Source organism: Mandrillus leucophaeus, unplaced genomic scaffold (assembly GCF_000951045.1).
Source record: "Mandrillus leucophaeus isolate KB7577 unplaced genomic scaffold, Mleu.le_1.0 Scaffold52, whole genome shotgun sequence".
NCBI lineage: Eukaryota > Metazoa > Chordata > Mammalia > Primates > Cercopithecidae > Mandrillus > Mandrillus leucophaeus.
In genome coordinates this window covers 2,706,245-2,729,822 of record NW_012105586.1, presented here as the reverse complement: position 1 = coordinate 2,729,822, position 23,578 = coordinate 2,706,245, and the positions used below count along the sequence as shown (strand labels likewise).

Genomic DNA, 23,578 nt, shown 5'->3' with positions numbered 1-23,578 from the left:
ACAAAGGTGGGCTACCTGGCGCGCCCAGGGGCGGGGTGTGCAGGGTCCCGAGGCTGGAGGTGAGGATGCTGCCTCCTTCCCAGCCCTCGGACCCGTCCATCCGCCAGTCCTTCCGCCGCCTCCGCTCCTTGCCGCGTCTCCCCACGGCTCCTGGCTCTGCTCCAGGGTTCCCCATCCGTCCACCTGCCGCTGGACGCCCACTTTTCCACGCTCTGACACTCGGCCTCGCGCGTGCCCTCGCCGCCCTCCGAGGTCCCGGCTCGCGCCCACTCTCCTCGGCACTAACCTTCTCTCTCCGGGACCCAGTCTCCCTTTGTCTCTCTGTCTCTGCCGTCTCCGGGTGGTCTCTCAGACTGGGGGCCCCAGTCCGCCACCGTTGGAAGAAGCCTTCGAAGACTCCCTGAGCCCCGGGCAGAGCTGGCGGGCGTGCCCTCCCACCCCTTTCGAGGCCTCCCAGGAGGCTGGGGTGTGTGGCCAGGGGACGCTGAGTGCGCCCAGAACCAGCACCGCCGGTGGCCCCGCGCCCTCCCGTCTGTGCCCAGGACGGTACTCAGCCTGGCTCCCCCGACGGCGCTGGTCTTTCGCCTGTGGCCTCCCGCTCTGCCCCTCCCTCTCCCCACCGCCGGCTTTTGGCTTTTCTCCGTCTGCTCGCCAAGGATCTCAGCCGCCTTTGGGGCCCGGGTATGAGATGAGAGAGGGCTGGGGTTTCCCGCCAAGTCTTTCTTGCTTTCCTCAGCTGGGTGCTCCCTGGGCCATCCTCTCGGCCCGATGTGCTCCCTCCACGCTGCCCACCTCCCAGCCCAGTGACACACGGCGTCTGGAACCAGTTCACTACCATGCGTCTGAGGTCAGGGACACGGGGGGTCTGGGAGTGATCTTGGACAAAGGAATGCATCTCCCGGAGCCTCAACGTTCCTATCACAAAACAGGGATGGTGCTAGTCGCTACCTATAGGGATGTGAGTGGAAATAGTGGGGTGCCGCTTGGTGCTGATTCACACACCCTGTGGAGGAAGGGAGGGGAGGAGAGGGGAGGAGGGGAGGGAAAGGGAGGGGAGTCTACAGACCTGGGGTGGGGTGGGGACAGGGGGCTCCACACAAATGGATCTCAAAGTCAAGGCTTAGAGACACTTCAGAGTAATCCCCCAACCACAGCCTCTTCCCCCAAAACACTTCCTATCACCGTCACCTCCTTGTGCCCGTACAGGCGTCCACACCCTTGCAAGCACTCTTCTCTTTCTCTCTCTCCTCCTCTTTGCTTGTCTTAAAATCAGCTAAAACAATCAGGGTCCACAGGTCACTTTTTTTCAAGATGAGATCAGTGTGGCTGTGCTGATGTTCCCAACAGCTGGTCGCTAATCAGCAGGCGTCCTGTGACTCACCCGCAATTCTGAACCTAGGTCTTGGCCTGATGTCTTTTATAGGGGCACCAGCTCACAGGCCGCTTCCTTTCCTCTGAAGGGATTGTCTTGCTGGCTCCTGGACCTGCTGTGTGCTTGCCCAAGCCCCCTGACCACTGTCTAGGTTGTCATAACAGGTGACACACCACTCCAGGAGTCTGGCAGTGACATGGCCTGAGTGTCTTAATGAGGGCAACTTCAGAAGAGAGAAACCTCTCAGCTGGCGGGTTCCAGGCTCCTCTGGCTGAGTTCTTGTTTCAGCCACAGCCGGGCTGGCAACTGGAGCCTTTCTCTTTAGAGGCAAGAACGGCCAGATATCCCTGCGACATCCCGCATCCAGGCTTCTACTCGAAATCCTACCTGGCAGACAGGCCCTACTTTGGTGAACCCAGCCCTTCACACCATCTCTGCCCCCTGCCTTCTGCCGCAAAGCCAGCTCAGAGGCTCAGGAACCTTGCTCAGCTCCTCCCTGCCCCCTCCGCTGCCTTCCTCCCCACTATTCAATTCATCCCCCTCCCCAATCCATACTCCTCAGTGGCTCCCTGTGGCCACTCAGTTAACTACAGAGATCTCAGCCCAGCCTAGCCCTGTCCTGCCTGCCTCCCAGCATTGCACCCTCTCCGTCCCAGGTTGCAGCCACGATGGAGAGCTGACCATCTCCACGGCCTGCCCTCCTCTGGACTTTTGCTAGGGCTCTTTCTGCCCTGCCCTATGTTTGATCTCAGCCCTTCCGTCTTTGCTGACCAAGGAGGTCTGATGTCCCCTCCTGTGGGAAGCCCCCCTGCACTCCCTTGCCTCCCTGTCTCTTGTGAACTGCACGGCATGATCGCTATCTGGGAGGGGTCTGCTCCTCCCTGGGTGGGGGCTGGGTCTCCTGCTTGTGGTCCCAGTGCCTAGCACGCAGTAGGGGCTCTGTGCACACCTGTTATATTGAATGTGATTCCTGGTCAAAGGCACGGGAATGAACTGAAAACTGCAAGCCCCAGTGTCTTGCTGAGTTCTGCTGGGTCCCGCTGGCGGGGCCAGGGCGGAGCTGGCCCTCTGGCTAGGGAGGTTGGAGGGGGAGCAAGCTGCCCGGAAACCCCTCTGATACTGAGGCCCAGCATAACTCTGGGAAATGAAGGTGGTCTCTGTGCCTGATTATAGGGGTCGAAACTGAGACCAGAGAGGGAAGTGGCTCACCCCAGCCATGCAGATGGGTGTGAAGCCCAGCTGATCACTTAGCAGCTACAGGACCTGGAGGGAGTTCCTTCACGTGTGTCGGCCAGGAATGTGATGGAGCATCCTGGCCTCCCTGACGACACAGTCTGGGAAGACCAGGAACTTCCCTCAGAGGCGTGGGCATGTTCCTGGGTGGCAGGTCATAGCAGCACCCCTGTTCTGGACCAATGGGTTGGAGCTGCCTCTCTCTTGCTTGACTGGCCTTCTTTGCTTGCCCTACTCCAGCCTTCTTCTCAGGGGTGAGCCGCTGTGGCCAATGGTCCCCAAGAAGAAGAAGGCTGTGGGAAGATGGCTGAATCTTTGCCAGTAGAGGCTCTGCCACCCCAGGTCCCAGCTTGGCAATGTCCCATGCCCCAAACCAAGACTTCCCTTGATGGGATGGGGTTGAAGGGGTGGTTATGAGGGATGAGGCTCCTGCTGGAACCCACAGCAACTGGAAGGAGCTCATTGCAGGACTTAATGGTTTTCGGGTGTAGCAGGCTCTGGGTCAGGCCCCAGCTCATGCCACCTACCCTGGGACTCAAAGCAGCTGCACTGGTGTTGGTTACTGAATGGCAGCATGAAGAGCAGTCTCGGCCAGGAATGCGATGGAGCAGGGAGGATGAGTCCGAGGAGTCAGATGGCTGCGGGTTTGAATCCCAGCTCTATCACATGCTCTACTAGGCAACCTTGGGCAAGTCCCTCGGGCCATTGTCTTAATGTTCCTACACAGCCATTGTTACTATTACCATCTGAAAAATATTATCCACTTCGGGCCGGGTGCAGTGGCTCACACCTATAATCCCAGCACTTTGGAGGCGGAGGCAGTTAGCTCACTGGAGGCCAGGGGTTCGAGACCAGCCTGGCCAACATGGTGAAACTCCATCTCTACTTAAAAAAACACACACACACCAAAATTAACTGGGAAGTGTGGCGCACGCCTATAATTCCAGCTACTCAGGAGGCTGAGGTAGGAGAATCATTTGAACCCAGGAGGCACAGGTTGCAGTGAGCGGAGGCTTCAGTGAGCTGAGATTGCACCACTGCACTCCAGCCTGGGCAACAGAGTGAGACTCTGTCTCAAAATAATAAAAACAAAACAAAACAAACATACATATATATATATATATATATATATATATTTCAAAGAGTCAAGTTAAATAAAGCATATAAAGCTCTGGGTCTAGAACAGTAGATGATACCCAAACAAATGTACACATTTCTCAGATGTGGAAATGAAGCCCAGAGAGGTTAATTGACTTGCTCAGGGTCACACAGCCACTCAGTGCTGGAGCCAGAATCCACACCCAGGATGGTCTGACTCCAGGAGTCTGTCCACTCCACATCAGCCTCTGCCAGAGCTAAATGGTCTAGGTACTAAGATAATGAAGTTTGATGAATATGGGGGCTGAGGCTTGCTTCCCCCCACCCCCAAATTGCCTAGGAGAGCAGGAAGAGGGGCCACAAGTACCTATAATCTAGCAGGAGGTAGGACTCGAGCTCAGGAGGTGAGTAGGGAATACTGGGTGAGGGAAGCAGAAAGCTGGTGGCCTTTGGATGGGTGGGGCCTCTGACAAACTCCCCCAAAGCCCCTATACAGGTTTTTTAAGGTGTGAGGCCTGGGTTGGGTTGAAAATCCCAAGGCTGCTGTCGGAAACAATAAAAGCAGATGGAGCTGCCCCTGCAGGGAAGCCAAACCTCATTTGCCAAGACAATGGTCCCCTCCAGGCTGGCCTAGGACGGTCCTGCCCTGCCATCGATCACCCCACTGAGGACAGAGGACACAGCCACCTGCGCCTGCCCCTTTGCACACCCAGGCACAGATGCACAAATGCTCCCAGGAAACTCCCCGGCCCCCACCACACCCACTCCCGCCACCTTACTCCCTCTGTCTCCCCTTCCCATAGTAACAACTACTGTTTATTTCACCCTCTCTGTGTCCCATTTACTTTATCCTTTACTCCCCAGCCGGTGGCTCACGCTTGTAATCCCAGCACTTTGGGAGGCAGAGGCGAGTGGATAATGAGGTCAGGAGTTTGAGACTAGCCTGGCCAAGATGGTGAAACCCCATCTCTACTAAAAATACAAAAATCAGACAGGCATGGTGGCGGGCACCTGTAATCCCAGTTACTCGGAAGGCTGAGGCAGGAGAATCGCTTGAACCTGGGAGGCGGAGGTTGCAGTGAGCCGAGATCGCACCACTGCACTCTAGCCTGGGCAACAAGAGCAAAACTCCGTCTCAAAAAAACAAAAAACACTTTGGGAGGCCAAGGAGGGCGGATCACGAGGTCAAGAGATCGAGACCATCCTAGTCAATATGGTGAAACTCCGTCTCTACTAAAAACACAAAAATTAGCTGGGAGTGGTGGCCTGCACCTGTAGTCCCAGCTACTCCGGAGGCTGAGGCAGGAGAATCGCTTGAACCTAGGAGGCGGAGATTTCAGTGAGCCTAGATGGTGCCACTGCACTCCAGCCTGGCAACAGAGCGAGACTCCATCTCAAAAAACAAAAACAAAACAAAACAAAATAGCCAGGTGTGGTGGCGCATGCCTGTAATCCCAGCTACTTGGGAGGCTGAGGCACAAGAATCACTTGAGACCGGGAGGCAGAGGTTGCAGTGAGCTGAGATTGTGCCATTGCACTCCAGCCTGGGCAATAGAACGAGATTCCATCTCAAAAATTTAAAAAACAAAAAAAAAACTTTTACTCCCCAATCCTCACGACAGCTGACATTTCACAAGAGAGGAAACTGGGGCCCAGAGGAGTTGAGAAACTTGCCCAGGTTGTCTAGCTCCTTCTGCTCTGCTCAGTGAGGGCCCTCCCATGGGCCAGCTTAGTGGGTTTGGGCTGACATCTGTGGGCTGGAATCAGTAACAGTGATGTCTGGGCCTCCACCTCTCATTAGACCTGTGACCTCTCACCAGGACTGGTCTCCCTTATCAGTGGGGACACCCGGAGGCAAGGACTGTGTCTTGGCGGGCAGATCAGCAGCTCTGTGTTCTGGGACCCTCCCGAGGCCAGAGCTGTGCCTCTCCTATCAGATTGGGAAATTCCTGAGGACAGCAACTGTATCTCCCCTGCTAGATGGGAGGCTTCCCCAGGGCAGGGGCTGCTTCTGGCTTAGATTGAAAGCACTCTGCGGGCAGGGACTGGGTCCCCCAATAGTCATAGAGTCTTCTAAGGCATGACCTGGCTCCCTCCTATCCCAATGAGCCAGGACTATGGGTCCCCCCACAGACTGGTGGTTTCGAGGAGCAGAAGCCAGGTCTCTCCCTTCAGACTGGAGCAGGTGCCCTTGTCTGGCATCCTGGTTCTGCACACAGAGGGGCTCAGCTGGTGGCTGACCACTGGGTTTCACTCTCCCCTGCGATCTCCATTGCAAGGAGGCAGCAGTCCCCAGCAGAGCAAGAGGCAGAGCTCTGTGCCGGAGAAAGACCTGTGAAGGAGTAGGTGGGGCTCTGACTGCTCTGAGGCCTAAGGGTTGCTGAGAGGCCCCTTCCTATTGGCAAGGTGGCACTTTGGGGGATACAGAGCCACAGGGAGGCAGGGAGATGAGTAGGGACTAGCCCAGGATGATCAAGGCACCAGTATGCCAGTGAACATCCAGCAGGGCAGCTGCTGTGAGTCTCACTTGCCCTGTCCTCTACTCCACCTGCACTGCCAGGCTCTATCCATACCTGGAACACCACCACCACCTACCCACACACAAACCACACTGAAGCACTGACTTCCTAAGTAGTCAAGTCTCACGGCAGCCTAATCATCCCATTTCACAGACAAGGAAATAGACTCATGAAGGGAGGAGATGTTGGGAGGGATCAGGAGGGCGATTAGAACACTCGCATCCCAAATTACCTTGGGAAGAGCCCAGCCCAGGAATGAATTTAGAATCCACACAGTTGCTCCCTGACTCTCATGTAGGGTATGACTGCTTTGACTGAACAAGAAAATTACCCACTTTCCAACCCTGGGGGTGTCAGCTCCACCGGAAGAAGACAGAAGTCGGCTCCTAGGGGGCCGGGGTTCCAGGATGCCCTAACTAGAGCTGGGGCTGACTGCACAGTGGCCACACTCTGCTAAGAGCAGACGGGGCTTGAGGACTGCACCGCCCATCTCCAATTCCTGCCATTTCAGGAAGTGTCCACGTGAGTGATGAGGAGTAGCCAGAGGGAAAATTGGGCAGATCAATTTCAAGTTAAAGCAATTGCTGGGTCCGGGGCTCACGCCTGTAATTCCAGAACTTTGGGAGGCCAAGGTGGGAAGATCACTTGGGGCTAGGAATTCGAGACCAACCTGGGCAACATAGGGAGAGACCTCATCTCAATGAAAAATAAGAAAAAACTAGCCTGGCATGATGGTATGTGGCTATCGTCCCAGCTACTTAGGAGGCTGAGGCAGGAAGATCGCTTGAGCTGAAGAGGTCGAGGCTCCAGTGAGCTATGATGGTACAACTGTACTCCAGCCTGTAGGACAGAGCAAGACCCTGTCTACAAATAAACAAACAAACAAAAAATCTTAAAGTCTTCCTGGAACTATAGAGACATAAAACCTGAGATGATTCCTGCATTCAACAAAATCTGAATCTGGGGATACAATTCCTCCCCACAGAGCTCCTAGGTTGGGAGTATCCGGAAGGGAAGAATATTTTGTCCCTAGCCCCTGGAGGCCCAATCCACACCCTATGGCTATTATCTGTCACCCCTCCCCATAGGCGGCTGGCAGTTGAACAGACAGACAGATGGAGGAGCCTTGTCATCATGCATCATAAATTCTCAGGCTCCCTTGGCAGACAGGGCCTTTGAGACCACCTAATCCAATGGCCCAGTGGTCCTCCTCCCCTACTCCCTGCCAAAAATAAATGTTTTGAGTAGTGCAAATGTTTTCTCAAATGAAATTCGACCCATAATCCTAATACATAAAACCAACAAAACAGTGTTTTATAAGCAGTGTAGCACCCCACCACCACCAAGAATTCCTTTCCCCAAATCAAACATTTCTCTATTTTATGCAGACACAACACAACTTTAAGCCCTACTTGCGACCAGACTAACTCTCTTTGGCCTCTCCCGCCTAGATTCTGTGCAACAGCTGCTTTGCCCCAGTTTATAATAATTAGTTTAATTTTTGTTAAAAATTTTTTTTTTAGAGACAGGGACTTACTATGTTGTCCAGACTGAATTCAAGCTCCTGGGCTCAAGGGATCCTCCTGCCTCAGCCTCCCAAGTAGCCAGGACTAATATTTACTTATTTTAAAGTAAACTGCTGGGCGCGGTGGCTCAAGCCAGGCATGGTACTCACGCCTGTAATCCCAGCACTTTGGGAGGTCAAGGTGGGCGGATCACCTGAGGTCAGGAGTTCGAGTCCAGCCTGGCCAACATAGTGAAACCCTGTCTCTACTAAAAATACAAGAATTAGCTGGGCATGGTGGTGCGTGCCTGTAATCCCAGCTACTCAGGAGGCTGAGGCAAGAGAATTGTTTAAACCTAGGAGGTGGAGATTGAAGTGAACCGAGATCACGCCACTGCACTCCAGCCCGGGTGACGCAGCGAGACTCAGTCTCAATAAATAAATAAATAAATAAAGTAAATCCAGGTGTGGTGGCTCACACCTGTAATCCCAGCACTTTGGGAGGCCGAGGCGGGTGGATCTTGAGGTCAGGAGTTCGAGACCAGCCTGGCCAACATGGTGAAATCCTGTCTCTACTAAAAACACAAAAATGAGCTGGGCGTGGTGGCAGCGCCTGCAATCCCTCAGGAGACTGAGGCAGGAGGATTGCTTGAACCCGGGAGACGAAGGTTGTGGTGAGCTGAGATTGTGCCACCGCACTCCAGCCTGGGTGACAGAGCGAGACTCTGTTTCAAAATAGATAAACAAATATAAATAAAGTAAACCAATGAGAAAAAGAGAAGCTGTTCTCCACGATATAAAATAATGTAATGGATATCCGTTACACTCATGGGTATGTGGCTGCGCTTCTAACTGGCTTGGATTGTTCACGTTCAGAAAATCCTGGAGCATGCAGTTAAATAGCTGCAAATGGTAGTGAGTCTTTGCAACTGCTCACCTTACATCCCTGGAATACTCTTCAGTGAACCAGAAGCCTGTGTTATGATGGGGCCGTGCCCATGTTCAAATTGGGTAGAGAATGTATTTGAGAGTGTCTGTTATTTTTACTACAGTTTTCAAAATAATTTTAAAAATTTATTTTTAAAGTGAAGCTAGAATCAGATGCTTACAGAACCCCTGAAACATTCCTGCCAAATACAGTCGCACAAATTTGTCACTTTGGCACATGAGGAGTAGACTCGGGCTAAGGGAGGGAGGCTGATGAGGTTCTCCCAATGGGGGGTTGTCTGCTTCACACCATAATCCGCGCCATCTGAGCATCACTGATATCCCTGACCCAGGATTCCCATCGGACCCGCCTTGGCCAGCCATGACTTGCTCCCCCCAACCCACTATGCAACAGGAAGGCCGATCAGCGCTGCAGGAATGCTGGTCTGACAGCTGTCCCAAGAAGCCTGGCGGCCGAGCTCCACAGTTGTCCCTCAGGCAGGCGGGGCAGGATCCCCTGAGTCTCCTGGCCCCCAAATGCAAGGCTGTTGTGGGGGAGGGGCTCAGGAATCAAGGCTGACTCCAGGCTCGATTCATCGCCTTCGTTTGCATATGATGATGCTGCTTTCCTGCGGCCTCCCAGATGGAGACAGCTCTCCAATTCTCCCCTAGGATGGGGGACAGGATGGCGGCTTGAGATAAGCCCATTCTCCTCCCTGGTTAGTGTCTGTTTCCCAGCTGCTGGTGGCTCCTGGTCCCTGACCGCACTCAAGGACTAAGATGCCTCTTACCGCGAGGATGAGTGGCTGCGTGGGGGAGGCAGGTGGCCACACGGACAGTGGGCACAAGAACCATGTCCTGTGTGCGCCGGGTGCCAGGAGAACCCCAGCTTGAGATGGGCTTTGCCACTTGCCAGTTGTGCCATCTTGGATTTATGGCTTACACCCCCCTCACCCCCAGAGCCTCACTTTCGTTATTTTAAAACCATGGAAAAGTCTCCCTGATGTACAGTGCAGTCGAGAGGAAAAATGAGATGTGGATGAAAGAAAGAAACGCAGAAAGGCCTGGGATTCACAGCTGCTCGGGGACAGCAGCTCCTACAATTACGATTGCTTTTGTTTTAATTTGTTTTGTTTTTAATGATTCGCTATCAGACCTCAGTTGCGAAAGGGGCCGGCTCTGGGTTGTGGATGTTCCTGCCATCCCTCTGCAACTCTGGTCCAGGGTCATTCCGGGCTGCTGACTGTGCCTGACTGGGAGGAGCAGACCAAGGACCAGAAGCGCAGGCTTTGTGAGCAACCCAGCCCGGGCAGAACTGCCCCGGACTGCAGGGAGGTGGAGGGGGGCTCCCTCCTTCTTCCGCCTGGTTGCCTGGTGCTTTGTGACACAGCCTCCAACTGGCTTCCAGAGTGACAGAAATGGATTGGAGCCCTTGGTCGCTGTGGATCCTTGGCACGACTTCTGTAGCAGCCCATGTTTCCTCGGGGGCTCCCTGCCAGGCTGGCATCTCAGCTGCTGGGCTGTGCCAAGAGCTGGGTACAAATCCCTGGGGCTGGAGAGAGGGGCCTGTGCAGTCTTCCCCCAGCCTCTCCTCCAGCTGACACACACTCTTGCACACACTCCACACCCATGCTCACAAACATGCTTGTGCACACACATACGCTCACACATGCTCACAATACACACGCTCTCACACACACGAGTTCACACACACATGCTCACATACACACACGTACACGCCCACACATATTCACGCTCACACATGCTCACAACACACACATGCTCACACACACACAATGCTCACACACACCCACACATACTCTCACAACACATACACACACTCACGCATGCTCACACACTCACACACATGCATATACACACCCACACATATTCACACTCACATGGTCACAACACACACACATGCTCACATACATGCTAACACTCCCACACATACACTCACAACACAGACACCTACACACCCACACATTCACGCTAACACATAATCTCACACACACACTCACACATGTTCACACACACGTGAACACTCCCACACACTCACAACACACATACACCCCCGCACATATTCACGCTCACACATGATCACAGTACACACACACATATGCTCACACATGATTCACACTCACGTCACACTCACACATACATGCCCGATGCTCACACACACACTCACATATCCTAGGGATTTATTTATGATCTTCTGCTGAGGTATAAATTCTTTTTTTTTTTTAGTCTCTCTCTGTCGCCCAGACCTGAGTGCAGAGTCACAATCTCGGCTCACTGCAACTTCCGCCTCCAGGTTTCAAGCAATTCTCCTGCCTCAGCCTCCTGAGTAGCTGGGATTACAGGTGTATGCCGTCATTCCCATCTAATTTTTGTATTTTTAGCAGAGTCAGAGTTTCACCATGTTGGCCAGGCTGGCCTCGAACTCCTGACCTCAGGTGATCCACCCGCCTTGGCCTCCCAAAGTGCTGGGATTACAGGCATGAGCCACTGTGCCCAGCCTGATATATAAATTGGATTGTGCTCAATCCACTTCTGTTCTGATCCATGGCCACTGGTGCCTGTTATGTGCAGGGCCCTGGAGATGCCACAGAGCAGAGGGGAGACTGGGCGCAGTCCTTTAGAAGCTTCCAGTCTAGCCAGGGGCTTAAAAAAACCTGACAGCCCCAGCACAAAATGACACACGAGGTCTTCAAGAGCAGGACAAAGGCATGTGGGAGCACCAGCTGGGGAGCACTTCGAGTCAGGGGACTGAACGAGGCTTCCTGGAGGAAGGGACATTTGGGTTGAGTCCCAAAGGATGGGCAGGACTTGGACGGAGAGAGATGAGGGAGGAGGGGAGAGGTTCCAGGCAGAGGGGACAGCCTAAGTGAGAACGGAGATCCAGAAAGTGGGGGTGTGTTTGGGGCCTAGGGAGCAATCTCTGTTGCCTGTGAAGGGGAGAAAGTAGAAGGTGGAGCTGCAAAGCTTGATTGGGGCCATATTACATGAGGTCTTAAGTGCCAAAGTAAGGAGTTTGTGGTTATGTGGAAAGGCAATAGGGAGCCATAGACAGTTTTGAGCAGATAAGGGTCACAACCCGAGTAGCCATACCACCAGTATGTGCTGGGTCTGGGGAGAGGATGGAGCCCCCTTGGGTGCACCCCCATGGGTGCTCTGGCACTGCACACTGAAATCCCATTTCCTCTGTCCCAGGCTGGCCGCGTGGGTGATATGTGGGGCTTGAAGCGTGGGAAGGAACAAAGATGGCACTCAGACTGGGGTTCCACTGGCCCTGAAGCAGGATGGGCGCAGTGAACAGACCCACAGCCAAATAGGGTCTTGGCAACAGAGCTTGGGGAGATGGCAGTCCGGGTGGGACCATGCTGCTTGGGGGTGTTGGAGTCGGGTGGGAGTGGGGGTTCATCTCCTGGCTCTGCAGGGGAGGAACTGTCCTCCAAGACCAGCACCTAGGCTGGTCACCAGGCTCAGAGGCTGGTTGTGAGGTTTACTGACAGCCTCGTGTGTCCCCGGGGACAGCGGGCTAGCTGAGAAGCTGCCCACCTCTCTGCCGAGCCTCCTCTGCTCTCTTGCCCGCGCTGTCTGGCTTTTTCTACCTCATTCTCCTCAACCCCCAGGACAAGGAGGAGGCAGTGATTCCATTCATTGGCCAACGCCCCGAAGTTTCCCTGTCCCTGGGATGCTCTTTGGGCTTCTCCCAGGCTGTCATGTCCCTGCAGGACAGAAAGGCAGGGCTGGGTCTCAGACATGGACAGGATCCCATATGCGCTTGGCCTTTCCAATCACAGGAAGAGCAGGGGGCAAAGTCTGGCAGTAGTCAGGCTAAACACCAGCCCAGAGAGCAGCCCTAATCCACTGGCCCCGAAGAAGGATTGAGGTTCCCTCTGCCCCGAACAATGCTTGAGTGACAGGCCTTCCAAATAGGCCCCTCCACCCCCTGGGCTGCTTCAGGAACTAGGGCACAGGTCCCGCCTGCTGAGCTCTGGCCTCAAGAGCACTTGTTAGGGAAGGGCTGGAAGCAAGGCCAGTGGGGCAGTGCCTTCTGTTGCTGGTGAGGTGACCAGGACAGTAGCAGGGACTGTGGTGCAGGGTCTGTGGCCTTAGGAACGGATGCAGGTGTGATGGGAGACAAGGTTGTCACAACAAGCCTGTCCCAGGGTCCCACACACGTCACCAAGGCTCACTCAGAATCTTCAGCCGGATCCCTGGGATAGGGGACAAGATGGAAAGTGATGGCCACCTCCTTGTCTCCACCCATGGTTCTAGGAAGAACTGAGCTGTGGGCAGTGGAGGCCAGGGCCCAGGATCCCAGGAGACCAGGACATGCCAGGCTGGGATGGAGGCAGAGCCAGGTGAAGCCACCACAGACCCTGTGAGGCTGAAGGAGGTGTTTCCCCCCTCCCCTCCCCAAGTGGGTGGTCAGGGCTCCAAAGGCACAGCAGTTTCCCCGCCCCTCCCACCCTCACTTGGGGTCAGCTAAGGTGACACTGGGGTGGGCCAGCCAGCATGGGAGCCGCAGGGAGAGGCGCCAGGAAGCAGGGACACATCACAGGCCCACCAACCTTTCCTCAGCCCTGGGCAATTATATGGTCACAAATCACAAAGAAACGGTGGCGTAAGCACCCTTGCCAGCCTAGTGGAATACTCGGGAGGCCATAAAAATTCAATTAGCCTGGCTAACCTGGTGCCCAGCTCCAGGATACGGTGAGGCTGGTGCAATGGAGGGGGGTGCGTGGGGGAGCAGCTGCGGGTGGCCCACGGGGGCAGGAGATCTCCAGAGTCTGACAGACGCCCCCACCATCCCCTGAGCTGCAGCTTCTCCCTCCAGTGTGGAGGAAGGGCACCGGGTCCCCTGAGGGGGCTCTCCTGAGGCTAGGTCCGGTTGGCTCAGTCTACCCCGCAGGGGTCAGAACCAAGTCTGCAAAGCTGTCCCCAAAGCCCCTCCGCCAGGAGAAGGGACAGTGTCAGAACATTCTGGGGCCTCAGAGCTCATCGTGGGAGAAGAAAAAGGCAGAGCTGGGCCATCCTGGGACCGCCACACGGGGTTCAGGGCTCAGGGATAGAAATGACATAGTGCCACTTACCAGTTGTGACTTAACCTCTCTGAGCCTTAATTGCCACTTCAGAAAAATGAGGAAAATAACAGGAGCCATTTCAGAGAGCTATTGAAAGGGCGAAGTGACATGAATTCACACAAAGCTCTTAACGTGGGTCCTGCCCACAGCGTGCGTTCAAACGCTATTATTCCATTTGTATGGAATTAGGCTCCGAGTCAAGTCTCAGGGCCTAGAGGCACATTTCTGAGCTCTGAGGGACTCAGTTCCCTTCTGGGGGACTTGGTAAGGGGCAGAGGTTTGTGCAGAGAAAGGAATTCTGGACTGATCTGGAACTTGGATGCTGCTGAAATGATTTAAGCCGGAGGTTCTCAGCCTCGGTACTGTTGTTTTTCTGGGCTGGATGAATCTCGGTTTCGGGGCGCCGTCCTGTGCATTGTCGGGCGTTTAGCAGCATCCCGGGGCTCCAACCTCTACATGCCAGTAGCACTCCCCAGTTTTGACAACTAAAATATGTCTCCAGGCATTGCCAAGTATCTGCGGGGTCTAAATCCCCCTCTGTGGCTGTTGAGAAAAACTGGGCTTTAATCATCTGAGCGGGGGGAGGGGGGGCAGCAGAGGAGGGGCCTGGGGCTTCGAATTCATGGTGTTGCTTTTCTTGCAGGGAGGAGCCAATGGCTGGGCCTGCCACCCACACCGCCCCCATGCTGTTCCTCGTCCTCCTGCTGCCCTTGGAGCTGAGCCTGGCAGGCGCCCTTGCACCTGGCACCCCTGCTCGGAACCTCCCTGAGAATCACATCGACCTCCCAGGCCCAGCGCTGTGGACGCCTCAGGCCAGCCACCACCGCCGGCGGGGCCTGGGCAAGAAGGAGTGGGGCCCAGGCCTGCCCAGCCAGGCCCAGGATGGGGCTGTGGTCACTGCCACCAGGCAGGCCTCCAGGCTGCCAGAGGCGGAAGGGCCGCTGCCTGAGCAGAGTCCTGCAGGCCTGCTGCAGGACAAGGACCTGCTCCTGGGGTTGGCAGTGCCCTACCCCGAGAAGGAGAACCGACCTCCAGGTTGGGAGAGGGCCAGGAAACGCAGCAGGGAGCACAAGAGACGCAGGGACAGGCTGAGGCTGCACCGAGGTAGCTGGAGAGCTGCGAGGGGTGGGGATGGGGGAATTCCTGCCATGGACTGAGGGGAGCAGGACAGGATGCAGGGACGGATCAGGGCTGTGAAGTCCCTGGAAGAATATCCAGAGGAGAGGAGGGGTCTCAGAGGGACCTGGTAAGGGGAGGAGGCGGGGAGAGGCCTAGGGTTGGGGCATGGGAAGAGGAGAGGGATACATCGCAATAGAATCTGTCTTATCAACAGATCATCCTCCTGAATCAGGAAGTTCTACCTAAATTTCTCCTACTGTAAGTTCTGAGTAGAGATGGAGCAACAGCTCAGTGCTCTCCAAGCACATTCCTTACTCGACTCTGAAGCATTGGGTAGGGGCTAAGAGCCTAGACTCTGAAGCCAGGTCTGCCTGAGATCAGGTCCTGCCTCCACCACTTACTCGGGTGTGGCCCTGGGCAAGTTCTCTTTCTGTGCCTTGGTTTTCCCCTCTGTAAAGCGAAGAGACTGGTCCCACCTACCCTCAGTGTCGTTGCAGAGACTTGGTTAGTGGGGCACTTGGGGCTCAGCTGGCAGGGTCACGAGCGGTCATTGCTCTGGTTAATCCCAGCCCCGTGCTGAGGCCAAATCAGTGTCCTCCAACCTGGATGCAGGTGACTCCAGGAGAAGCATCACTTGCCTCCTGCTCCTGCCTCTGCCCTGTTTGTCTCGGTGCGCCCCTAGCCCTTCCCACCTTCCTGAACATTTCCTCCACATCCCCTGGGAGCTAGCTAGCCCCCTGCTGGCCCGGGCTTCCCCCTCCCGGTGCCCATTCAGTCTCAGAGCAGGCATATCCTGGCAGCTCCAGTCAGGTGGCTCCTCCCAGCCTTGCCTGGCCCTAAGCCAGGGAACTCAGCTTCTAAGCTTTCTGTGTGACCAGACTGCCTCTAGGGGCATGCCGAGTGCCACAAACGCAGTGGTGGTGGCAGGGTTCTTTGGCAGGAAGGCAATGGAGCCTCAGCGCCTCTTATGCAAACAGCTGAGGCTGGCTTCCCTGCGAGGCCTGAGAACCCCCCAAGTGGGCAGAGGCCAGTCAGGGTCCCCTGGCTTTGACTTTCAGCCTCCCACTCCTGGGGTCACCTGTGTCAGCTTTCGGGGGAGGATGCTGGCACCCTTGAGGACAGCTAGAGGGCACGTGTGGGGTGTGGACCTGTCCTGCTGGGCTCCTGCTCCCCCAGCTCCAGGGCTGCAGCCAGGCCTCCTGAGAGAGTTGACATGGAGAGGAGGAGGCGGGGAACGGAGAAGGTTTGCGGGGTGGGCCCTGTTCTGCTGACAACTGGCTGTGAAACCTCAGGCCGGGCCAGGCGTGGTGGCTCACACCTGTAATCCCAGCACTTTGGGAGGCTGAGGCGAGCGGATCACTTGAGATCAGGAGTTCGAGAGCCACCTGGGAAACATGGAGAAACCCATCTCTACCAAAAAAACAAAAATAAGCCAGGTGTGGTGGCACAGGTCTGTAATCCCAGTTACTCAGGAGGCTGAGGTGGGAGAATCACTTGAACCCTGGAGGCAGAGGTTGTAATGAGCCAAGATTGAGCCCCTGCACTCCAGCCCTGCTGGAATTGAATCCAGGCCCTACTACTCATGAGCTGTGCATCCTTGGGCAAGTCACCTAACCTCTCTGTGCTTCAGTTTCCTTCCCTGTAGGTAAGACTGAAGGAGCACCCACTTCCCAGAGCTCTTGCAGTAGTTAGATAAAATAATGCTTGTGATGCAGCTCATCTGGTACCCAGCACACAGCAGGTGCTCCATTAGGGGGGTGATGACTAATTATTACCACACAGGATGCTCTCACTTATGTGTGGTAAGCAGTGATTCCCACCTCCCAGCTTTCTGAAAGGCCACTGCAATGATTCTCAGCCTCATGACACTTCTCCCTACTCAAACTTCACTTCCTCCAGGAAGCCTTCCATGGTTAATCCTACTAGTTCCCATTTGTTACACTTACATATCTGGCTGCGCCCAGCCAACCTGGACTTGCACTTGCTGGAATGTTGCTTTACAGGGAGAATCCTTGCGCTGTCTTCCCAGCGACACTGCAAGTTCTTCCAAGACATTTTCCTCCAAGTTCCCCTCCCCCTCCCCCCCAAGAAGGGTAGGAAGCAGGGATGGGGGCTGAACCAAGGGCTTGTCACATGGTCCCTGCTACCTCCCAGTTTGTAGCATAAAACGTGGGTTCTACTATAGACTGCCACGAGCTGGCAAGCAGATACAGCCCCTGTGCTCCCCACCCTGTGTCTCAGGCCGAGCCTTGGTCCGAGGTCCCAGCTCCCTGATGAAGAAGGCGGAGCTCTCCGAAGCCCAGGCGCTGGACGCAGCCATGGAGGAGTCCTCCACCAGCCTGGCCCCCACCATGTTCTTCCTCACCACCTTTGAGGCAGCACCTGCCACAGAAGAGTCCCTGATCCTGCCTGTCACCTCCCTGCAGCCCCAGGTAAGGGGTCCCCAAACAGCCTCGGATCTGGAAGGGTCCTTGAGCCCATGTCATGGAAAACCCTGTTAGTACATGTAGGGAGACTGAGGCACGGGGGCAGGAGGCCACAGAGCTTAGATTGAAACCAGATCTCCTGCTGCTCATCCAGTCTAACTCCAGCCCTGGTGGGTGTTCCATCCTGACAAGGGGCTGCCACTGTCCAGGGCAAAGTGGTCCCAGGGGCCCACTCTGGGGACAGCCAAGGAGGCAAGCGGCAGCTCAGCATGCTGGTGTCTGCATGGAGAGCAGCGAGGCCTGGGTAGGAGCTTTCTGCATACAGAGGAACATGAAGCATAATAAGGGTGATTTTTAAAACCATGTCGTCAAGACCCAGAATTAATAAGCATTAGCTAACACTTGGACCCATCTGCGTCAGATCTTTAAAAAAGGTATGTGGGCCGGGCGCGGTGGCTCACACCTGTAATTCCAACACTTTAGAAGGCCAAGGCAGGAGGGTCACTTGAGCCCAGGAGTTTGAGACTATCCTGGGCAATATAGTGAGACCCTGTGTCTATAAAACTTCTTTAAAAAGTTAGCCAGGCATGAAAGCATGTGCCTGTGGTCCCAGCTACTTGGGAGGCTGAGGTGGGAGGATCGCTTGAACCCAGGGCTACAGTGAGCCATGATTGCACCACTGCACTCCAGTCTGGGCAACAGAGTAACAGCCAGTCTCAAGGGAAAAAAATATATATGTGAAGAGAAAGTAAGCAAGCAAATGTGACAAAAACACTACCCACTGGTGATTCTAGAAGAGGGGTATATAGGAGCTGACTGCATCATTCTTGCACCTCTTCTGTGGCTTTGAAAGGTTTTCAAAATAAAATTATTTAAAAGGATCAATAACATATATGTATTAAAAAATACATAAAAAAGAAATAGGCCAGGTGCGGTGGGTGGCTCACACCTGTAATCCCAGCACTTTAGGAGACCGAGGCAGGTGGATCACCTGAGGTCAGGAGTTCGAGACCAGCCTGGCCAACATGGTGAAACCCCGTCTCTACTAAAAATACAAAAGAAATGAAGCTTTTTTAGCAGCAGATCTTTCTTATCCTTTTTTGGGGTCTTGCACGCCCTTGAGACTGTGATGAAAGCTGCGGACCGTTCCTCAGGAATGCATGGTTATCCATGTCATCGTCCAAGGCCCCCTGCAGCCCAGCCTAGTAGGTGCAGTTCCTGCCCATGTCCTAGTGCGCGCACAGGCCCATGTGTAGATCCAGCCATGATCTCTAGCCCTCTGCATTCCTGGGGCCACTGACCTGGGCTGTGAGTGGGACTGAGCCCTGGTTGTGGCCTCAATGGTGCCGCAGAGAGCTGGTAACCTCTGCTGAGAGAGGAAGGGATGGGAAAGTCCAGTGAGTGACTTGGCTTTTATTTATGGGAGAGGGAGCCCAACTCCCTCGTCATGGGCTTAAAGACCCTGGGCAAGCAAGATTGCCTTCCCAGCCTGTGGGTGGTCTCTGCCCCTCCTCAGAGGGCCTGGTGGGTAACTCACCTGTGTGTGTCTGCATGGTTCTTCTTGAGTAATGGCTGCAAAGAGAGGAAATTAACCTAGTGAACACTGGAACAGGAGCCTGCAGCAGCCACCTTTTTTTTTTTTTTTTTTTTTTTGAGACGGAGTCTGGCTCTGTTGCCCAGGCTGGAGTGCAGTGGCTGGATCTCAGCTCACTGCAAGCTCCGCCTCCCGGGTTTACGCCATTCTCCTGCCTCAGCCTCCCGAGTAGCTGGGACTACAGGTGCCGGCCACCTCGCCCGGCTACTTTTTTGTATTTTTTAGTAGAGACGGGGTTTCACCGTGTTAGCCAGGATGGTCTCAATCTCCTGACCTCGTGATCCGCGCGTCTCGGCCTCCCAAAGTGCTGGGATTACAGGCTTGAGCCACCGCGCCCGGCCGCGGCAGCCATCTTTACGTCCTCGGGCCGAGACTCCAGGCTGCCCAGCAGAGGATGAGGTAGCCCCTGAGAAGCCTCTTTTTTGCCCTCTGGTCTTGGGACTCCACACTCCTGCTTCCATGGATTCGAAGGTTCCAACATCCCTCCCTCTTCACCGTCTCCAACAGGCACAGCCCAGGCCTGATGGGGAGGTGATGCCCACGCTGGACATGGCCTTGTTCGACTGGACCGATTATGAAGACTTAAAACCTAATGGTTGGCCCTCTGCAAAGAAGAAAGGTATGCCCACCTACCCCACCACCTTCCATGCCTGGGCGCCCTGCCCTCCCTCACCATCTGTTGAGGTGGGGGCCCCAGTGAGCCCTGTCTGATCTTCAGATGTCCAAAGGTGGTATGCGGGGAGAGGGGGAGAGCATGGAGCCTAACCTGGAAATGCCTCTTGGAATGGAGAATGCTGTCACATGCTTATCACGTGCCACACGCTTCCATGTTTCCACTCATGTTACCCTGGGGGAAAATACCTGTTAGGTCCGTAGTACTGTTGATCCCATTTTAGAGAAAAGAAAACTGAGGCAGAGAGAGAGAGGTGTATAGTGCCTTGTCCAAGCCACGCTGTAGGATGGTGGTATGGGCACTCCAACACCTGAGTCCCTGTGCTTAACCTCTGCTCTGCTGGGCCCCAGCTTCTAACGACAGATCTTCTTGTCCCCAGAGAAACACCGGGGTAAACTCTCCAGTGATGGTAACGAAACATCACCAGTCGAAGGGGAACCATGCGACCATCACCAAGACTGCCTGCCAGGTACCAGCCTGCATGACCCAGTCGCACGCCGCCCCCTCCCCTCTCTCTCCCGGGCTCAGTCTTCCTTCCTCTTCCGCCCCCCTCCTTTTTCTCCGGGCGGCAGCCAGCACCCACATTCAAGGCACCAGGCTGGGTGCTGAGAGGAAACCTGGGTGGGAGTGGGGGTTCCCATGTGTGCAGGACCTGAGGATCCTTGACCCTTCATGGATGATAAATAATAACAACAGCTGCCACTTTCCTGAGAGTTGCCGTCAGACATTCATTCATTTAATACATTACTCACGGCCAGGCATGGTGGCTCACGCCTGTAATCCCAACACTTTGGGAGGCCGAGGTGGGTGGGTCACCTGAGGTCAGGAGTTTGAGACCATCCTGGCCAACATGGCGAAACCCCATCTCTACTAAAAATACAAAAATTACCCAGGCATGGTGGCACATGCCTGTAATCTCAGTTACTCAGGAGGATGAGGCAGGAGAATCAATCACTTGAACCTGGAAGGTGGAGGTTGCAGTGAACTGGGATCACGCCACTGCACTCCAGCCTGGGCGACGAGAGGGAAACTCCATCTCAAAAAAAAAAAAAATTACATTACTCACAACAACCCAGTTTTGAAGTCAGGTGATTGAGCCCCAGAGAGGCTGTCTTGCCCAAGGTCACACAGTTAGGAAGTGGCTCCAACCTGGCCTGGCTGGAAAGCCTCTTCAGAGCCCCACGGTGTCTTGAATCGGGATGATCCTGTCTTGCCCTCTTCCTCCTGACGCTAGGCAGGGCTTAATGCTGTCCTTGTCCCATCACAACACTGCCGGGCACTCCGGAGATGCTTTTGGTGACATCCTCACTGTTCGGCAGCCCGTCCCCATGGAGACAGTCTAAAAACAAGAAGCTGGACATTGTAACTAATGTCCTAAACGCTGGGGGCCCTTGGGGGTCCATCGGGCCCTCCAGGAAGCAGATACTGAGGTAAGTTAGAAGTATGAGGCCTGGCGCAGTGGCTCACACCTGTAATCCCAGCACTATGGGAGGCCAAGGCGGGAGGATCATGTGAGCCCAGGAGTTCAGGACCAGCCTGGGCAACACGGGAAGACTCCATCTCCAAAAATAATAATAATTTAAAAAATTAATCAGGCTTGGCCGGGCACGGTGGCTCACGCCTGTAATCCCAGCACTTTGGGAGGCTGAGGCAGGTGGATCACAAGGTCAGGAGTTCAAGACCAACCTGGCCAAGATGGTGAAACCCCGTCTCTACTACAAATACAACAATTAGCCGGGCATGGTGGCAGGCGCCTGTAACCCCAGCTACTCGGGAGGCTGAGGCAAAGAATTGCTTGAACCTGGGAGGTGGAGGTTGCAGTGAGCCGAGATTGCATCACTGCACTCTGACAAAGCAAGACTCTGTCTCCAAAAAAAAAAAAATTAACTAACCAAGCTTGGTGGTGTGCGCCTGTGGTTCCAGCTATTCGGAGGCTAAGGCAGCCTCGGGAGTCAAGGCTGCAGTGAGATGTGATCGCACCACTGTACTCCAGCTTGAGTGACAGAGCAAGACCCTGTCTCAACAAAACAAAACAAAAAGTGCAACAGATTTTTTTGGGGGTGGGCTAAGGTTGGGAAACACTTGTGAATGATGAGAGGGGGAGGAAGCTGGATTGGAGGGGGGAAGCTTCAGACATCATGCTGTAATTCCAGCACTTTGGGAGGCGTTCCGGTGCAGAGGTGGCCTGTTAAACAAGGCGCATGCTGAGGAGAAATGGCTGGGCCCCAGAACCCCTGTGCCAGTCATTGGCAGGGGCTGCTGGGAACAGCCTGCCGTGGGCGGAGGTGGCCCTGAAGTTGTACCAGCTGGAGGCCGCCAGCAAGCGCTTTCCCCAGGAGAGATCCCAGCAGCACACCTCCATGGCACCACGATTGTTAGACCGATGACCAGAATATTCCACAGAACAGCAACCAAACCAGCAATTAGCATCGTATAAGGCAGACCACCAGCTCCCTGACAGGCTGCTTCATTCCCAAACCATTGTTTTCACCCTGGGCGCAAAGAAAAGGCCCGCGTTTGGGCCGACTGGACCGTCGCTCTGGGAACTGGCTCCGTGGCAGGTGCCCAGGGCTTCAGTTTCCCCATCTGTCAAAAGAGGACGTTGGTGTTGGGGATCCTGAGGTCCCTCCCAGCTCTGAGCTGACTCCACACCTGGCAGCCCCCAGCTGTTCTGGTCTCTCTGGGAGGAGACCTCACACCACCTTCGCTCTTCCATGATCAGTCAGTTGCCTATCTGAGGCAGCTGGGGTCTTTGCCGCCGACCCTTGGGGGCCTCGGCCATGACATCCGTCTGCAGTTCCACCCAGGAGCCTTGCACACCAGATGGCCCACCCCGCCAGGGCACGGCCTGCCACAGAGATGATGGATCCCTTGTCCAGTAGGACGGAGTGCAGGGCTGCGGGGAGGGGAGGCTCGGGGCGGCTGACTGAACGTGCTCTCTGTGTTGGCAGGGACTTGCTGTGACCTGCGGGAGCATCTCTGCACACCCCACAACCGAGGCCTCAACAACAAATGCTTTGATGACTGCATGTGTGTGGAAGGTGGGTCCAGACTCCTTTGCGGGGGGCTTCCCATGCTCTGAGAACCACAAAGCCTCCTTTTCTCGAAGCTGGTTCTGCACTGAGTGGGGGACAAGCTTTCCCGGCAGAGGGTGGATCAGGGGCCTGCGGCGGGGGAGTAGGTGGGAGAATCCCTCGGGAGCCGAAGACGTGCGCAAGAACAGCTTTATCAGTGCCTTCCCAATCTGTGAACTCATTTAGTCCCGATTCTTGGCATCGTTTCTCAGATTTGCTTTTCTCAACTTTTGAAATACAAGCTGGTGCAATCTCCCACTATCTGGGGGAGGGAGAAGGGAGGAGACAGGAGCACATCTCTTTAAATTAGATCCAGCCTCAGAAGGCTGCCGCTTTCACACCAGAATTCTATCCCAGGGGAGGCACTGAAGTGTGATAATGGGGTGGGGGTGGGTTTCCCAGCATGTCCCAGGGAAGGATGCACTTGGCCAGCTGCCTCTTTAACTCCTCCGTGCCCCCATCTCGCCTAGGTGTGCTGGGCTCTGTGCTGAGCTCTTTTCTACTGAAATCCCCATGACCACCCATAGAAAGGGGCTATGATGATCCCCACTACACAAATAAGCAAACTGGGGCACCGAAAGCTTAATGATGCCCAAACTTACACAGCCAAGAAAGTGGGGGAAGTAGTTTCAGGGTTTTTTTGTTTTGTTTTGTTTTTGAGATAGGGTTTTACTCTGTCACCCAGGCTGGAGCACAGCGGTGCAATTTTGGCTCACTACAACCTCTGCCTTCCAGGCTTAGGTGATCCTCCCATCTCAGCCCCGCAGGTAGCTCTGACCACAGGCCCATGCCACCAGCCCAGATAATTTTTGTATTTCTGATAGAGGCTGGGTTTCGCCATGTTCCCCAGGCTGGTCTCAAACTCCTGACCTCAAGTGATCCACCTGCCTTGGCCTCCCAAAGTTCTGGGATTACAGTCATGAATCACCACACCCAGCCAGTTTCA

The 23,578-nt window shown here is 54.9% G+C and overlaps 1 protein-coding gene across 1 annotated transcript in view; it reads left to right on the top strand.

The window, feature by feature from the left end:
- DRAXIN (dorsal inhibitory axon guidance protein) overlaps nucleotides 1-23,578 on the top strand; it is a 33,285-nt gene that overhangs the window by 986 nt on the left and 8,721 nt on the right. Inside the window, exons 2-6 of the mRNA XM_011996587.1 lie at nucleotides 14,390-14,850; nucleotides 17,107-17,297; nucleotides 19,393-19,504; nucleotides 19,938-20,027; nucleotides 22,510-22,599. Coding sequence (XP_011851977.1) covers nucleotides 14,400-14,850; nucleotides 17,107-17,297; nucleotides 19,393-19,504; nucleotides 19,938-20,027; nucleotides 22,510-22,599 — 934 coding nt within the window. The 5' untranslated portion in view covers nucleotides 14,390-14,399. The remainder of the gene's footprint in view (nucleotides 1-14,389; nucleotides 14,851-17,106; nucleotides 17,298-19,392; nucleotides 19,505-19,937; nucleotides 20,028-22,509; nucleotides 22,600-23,578) is intronic.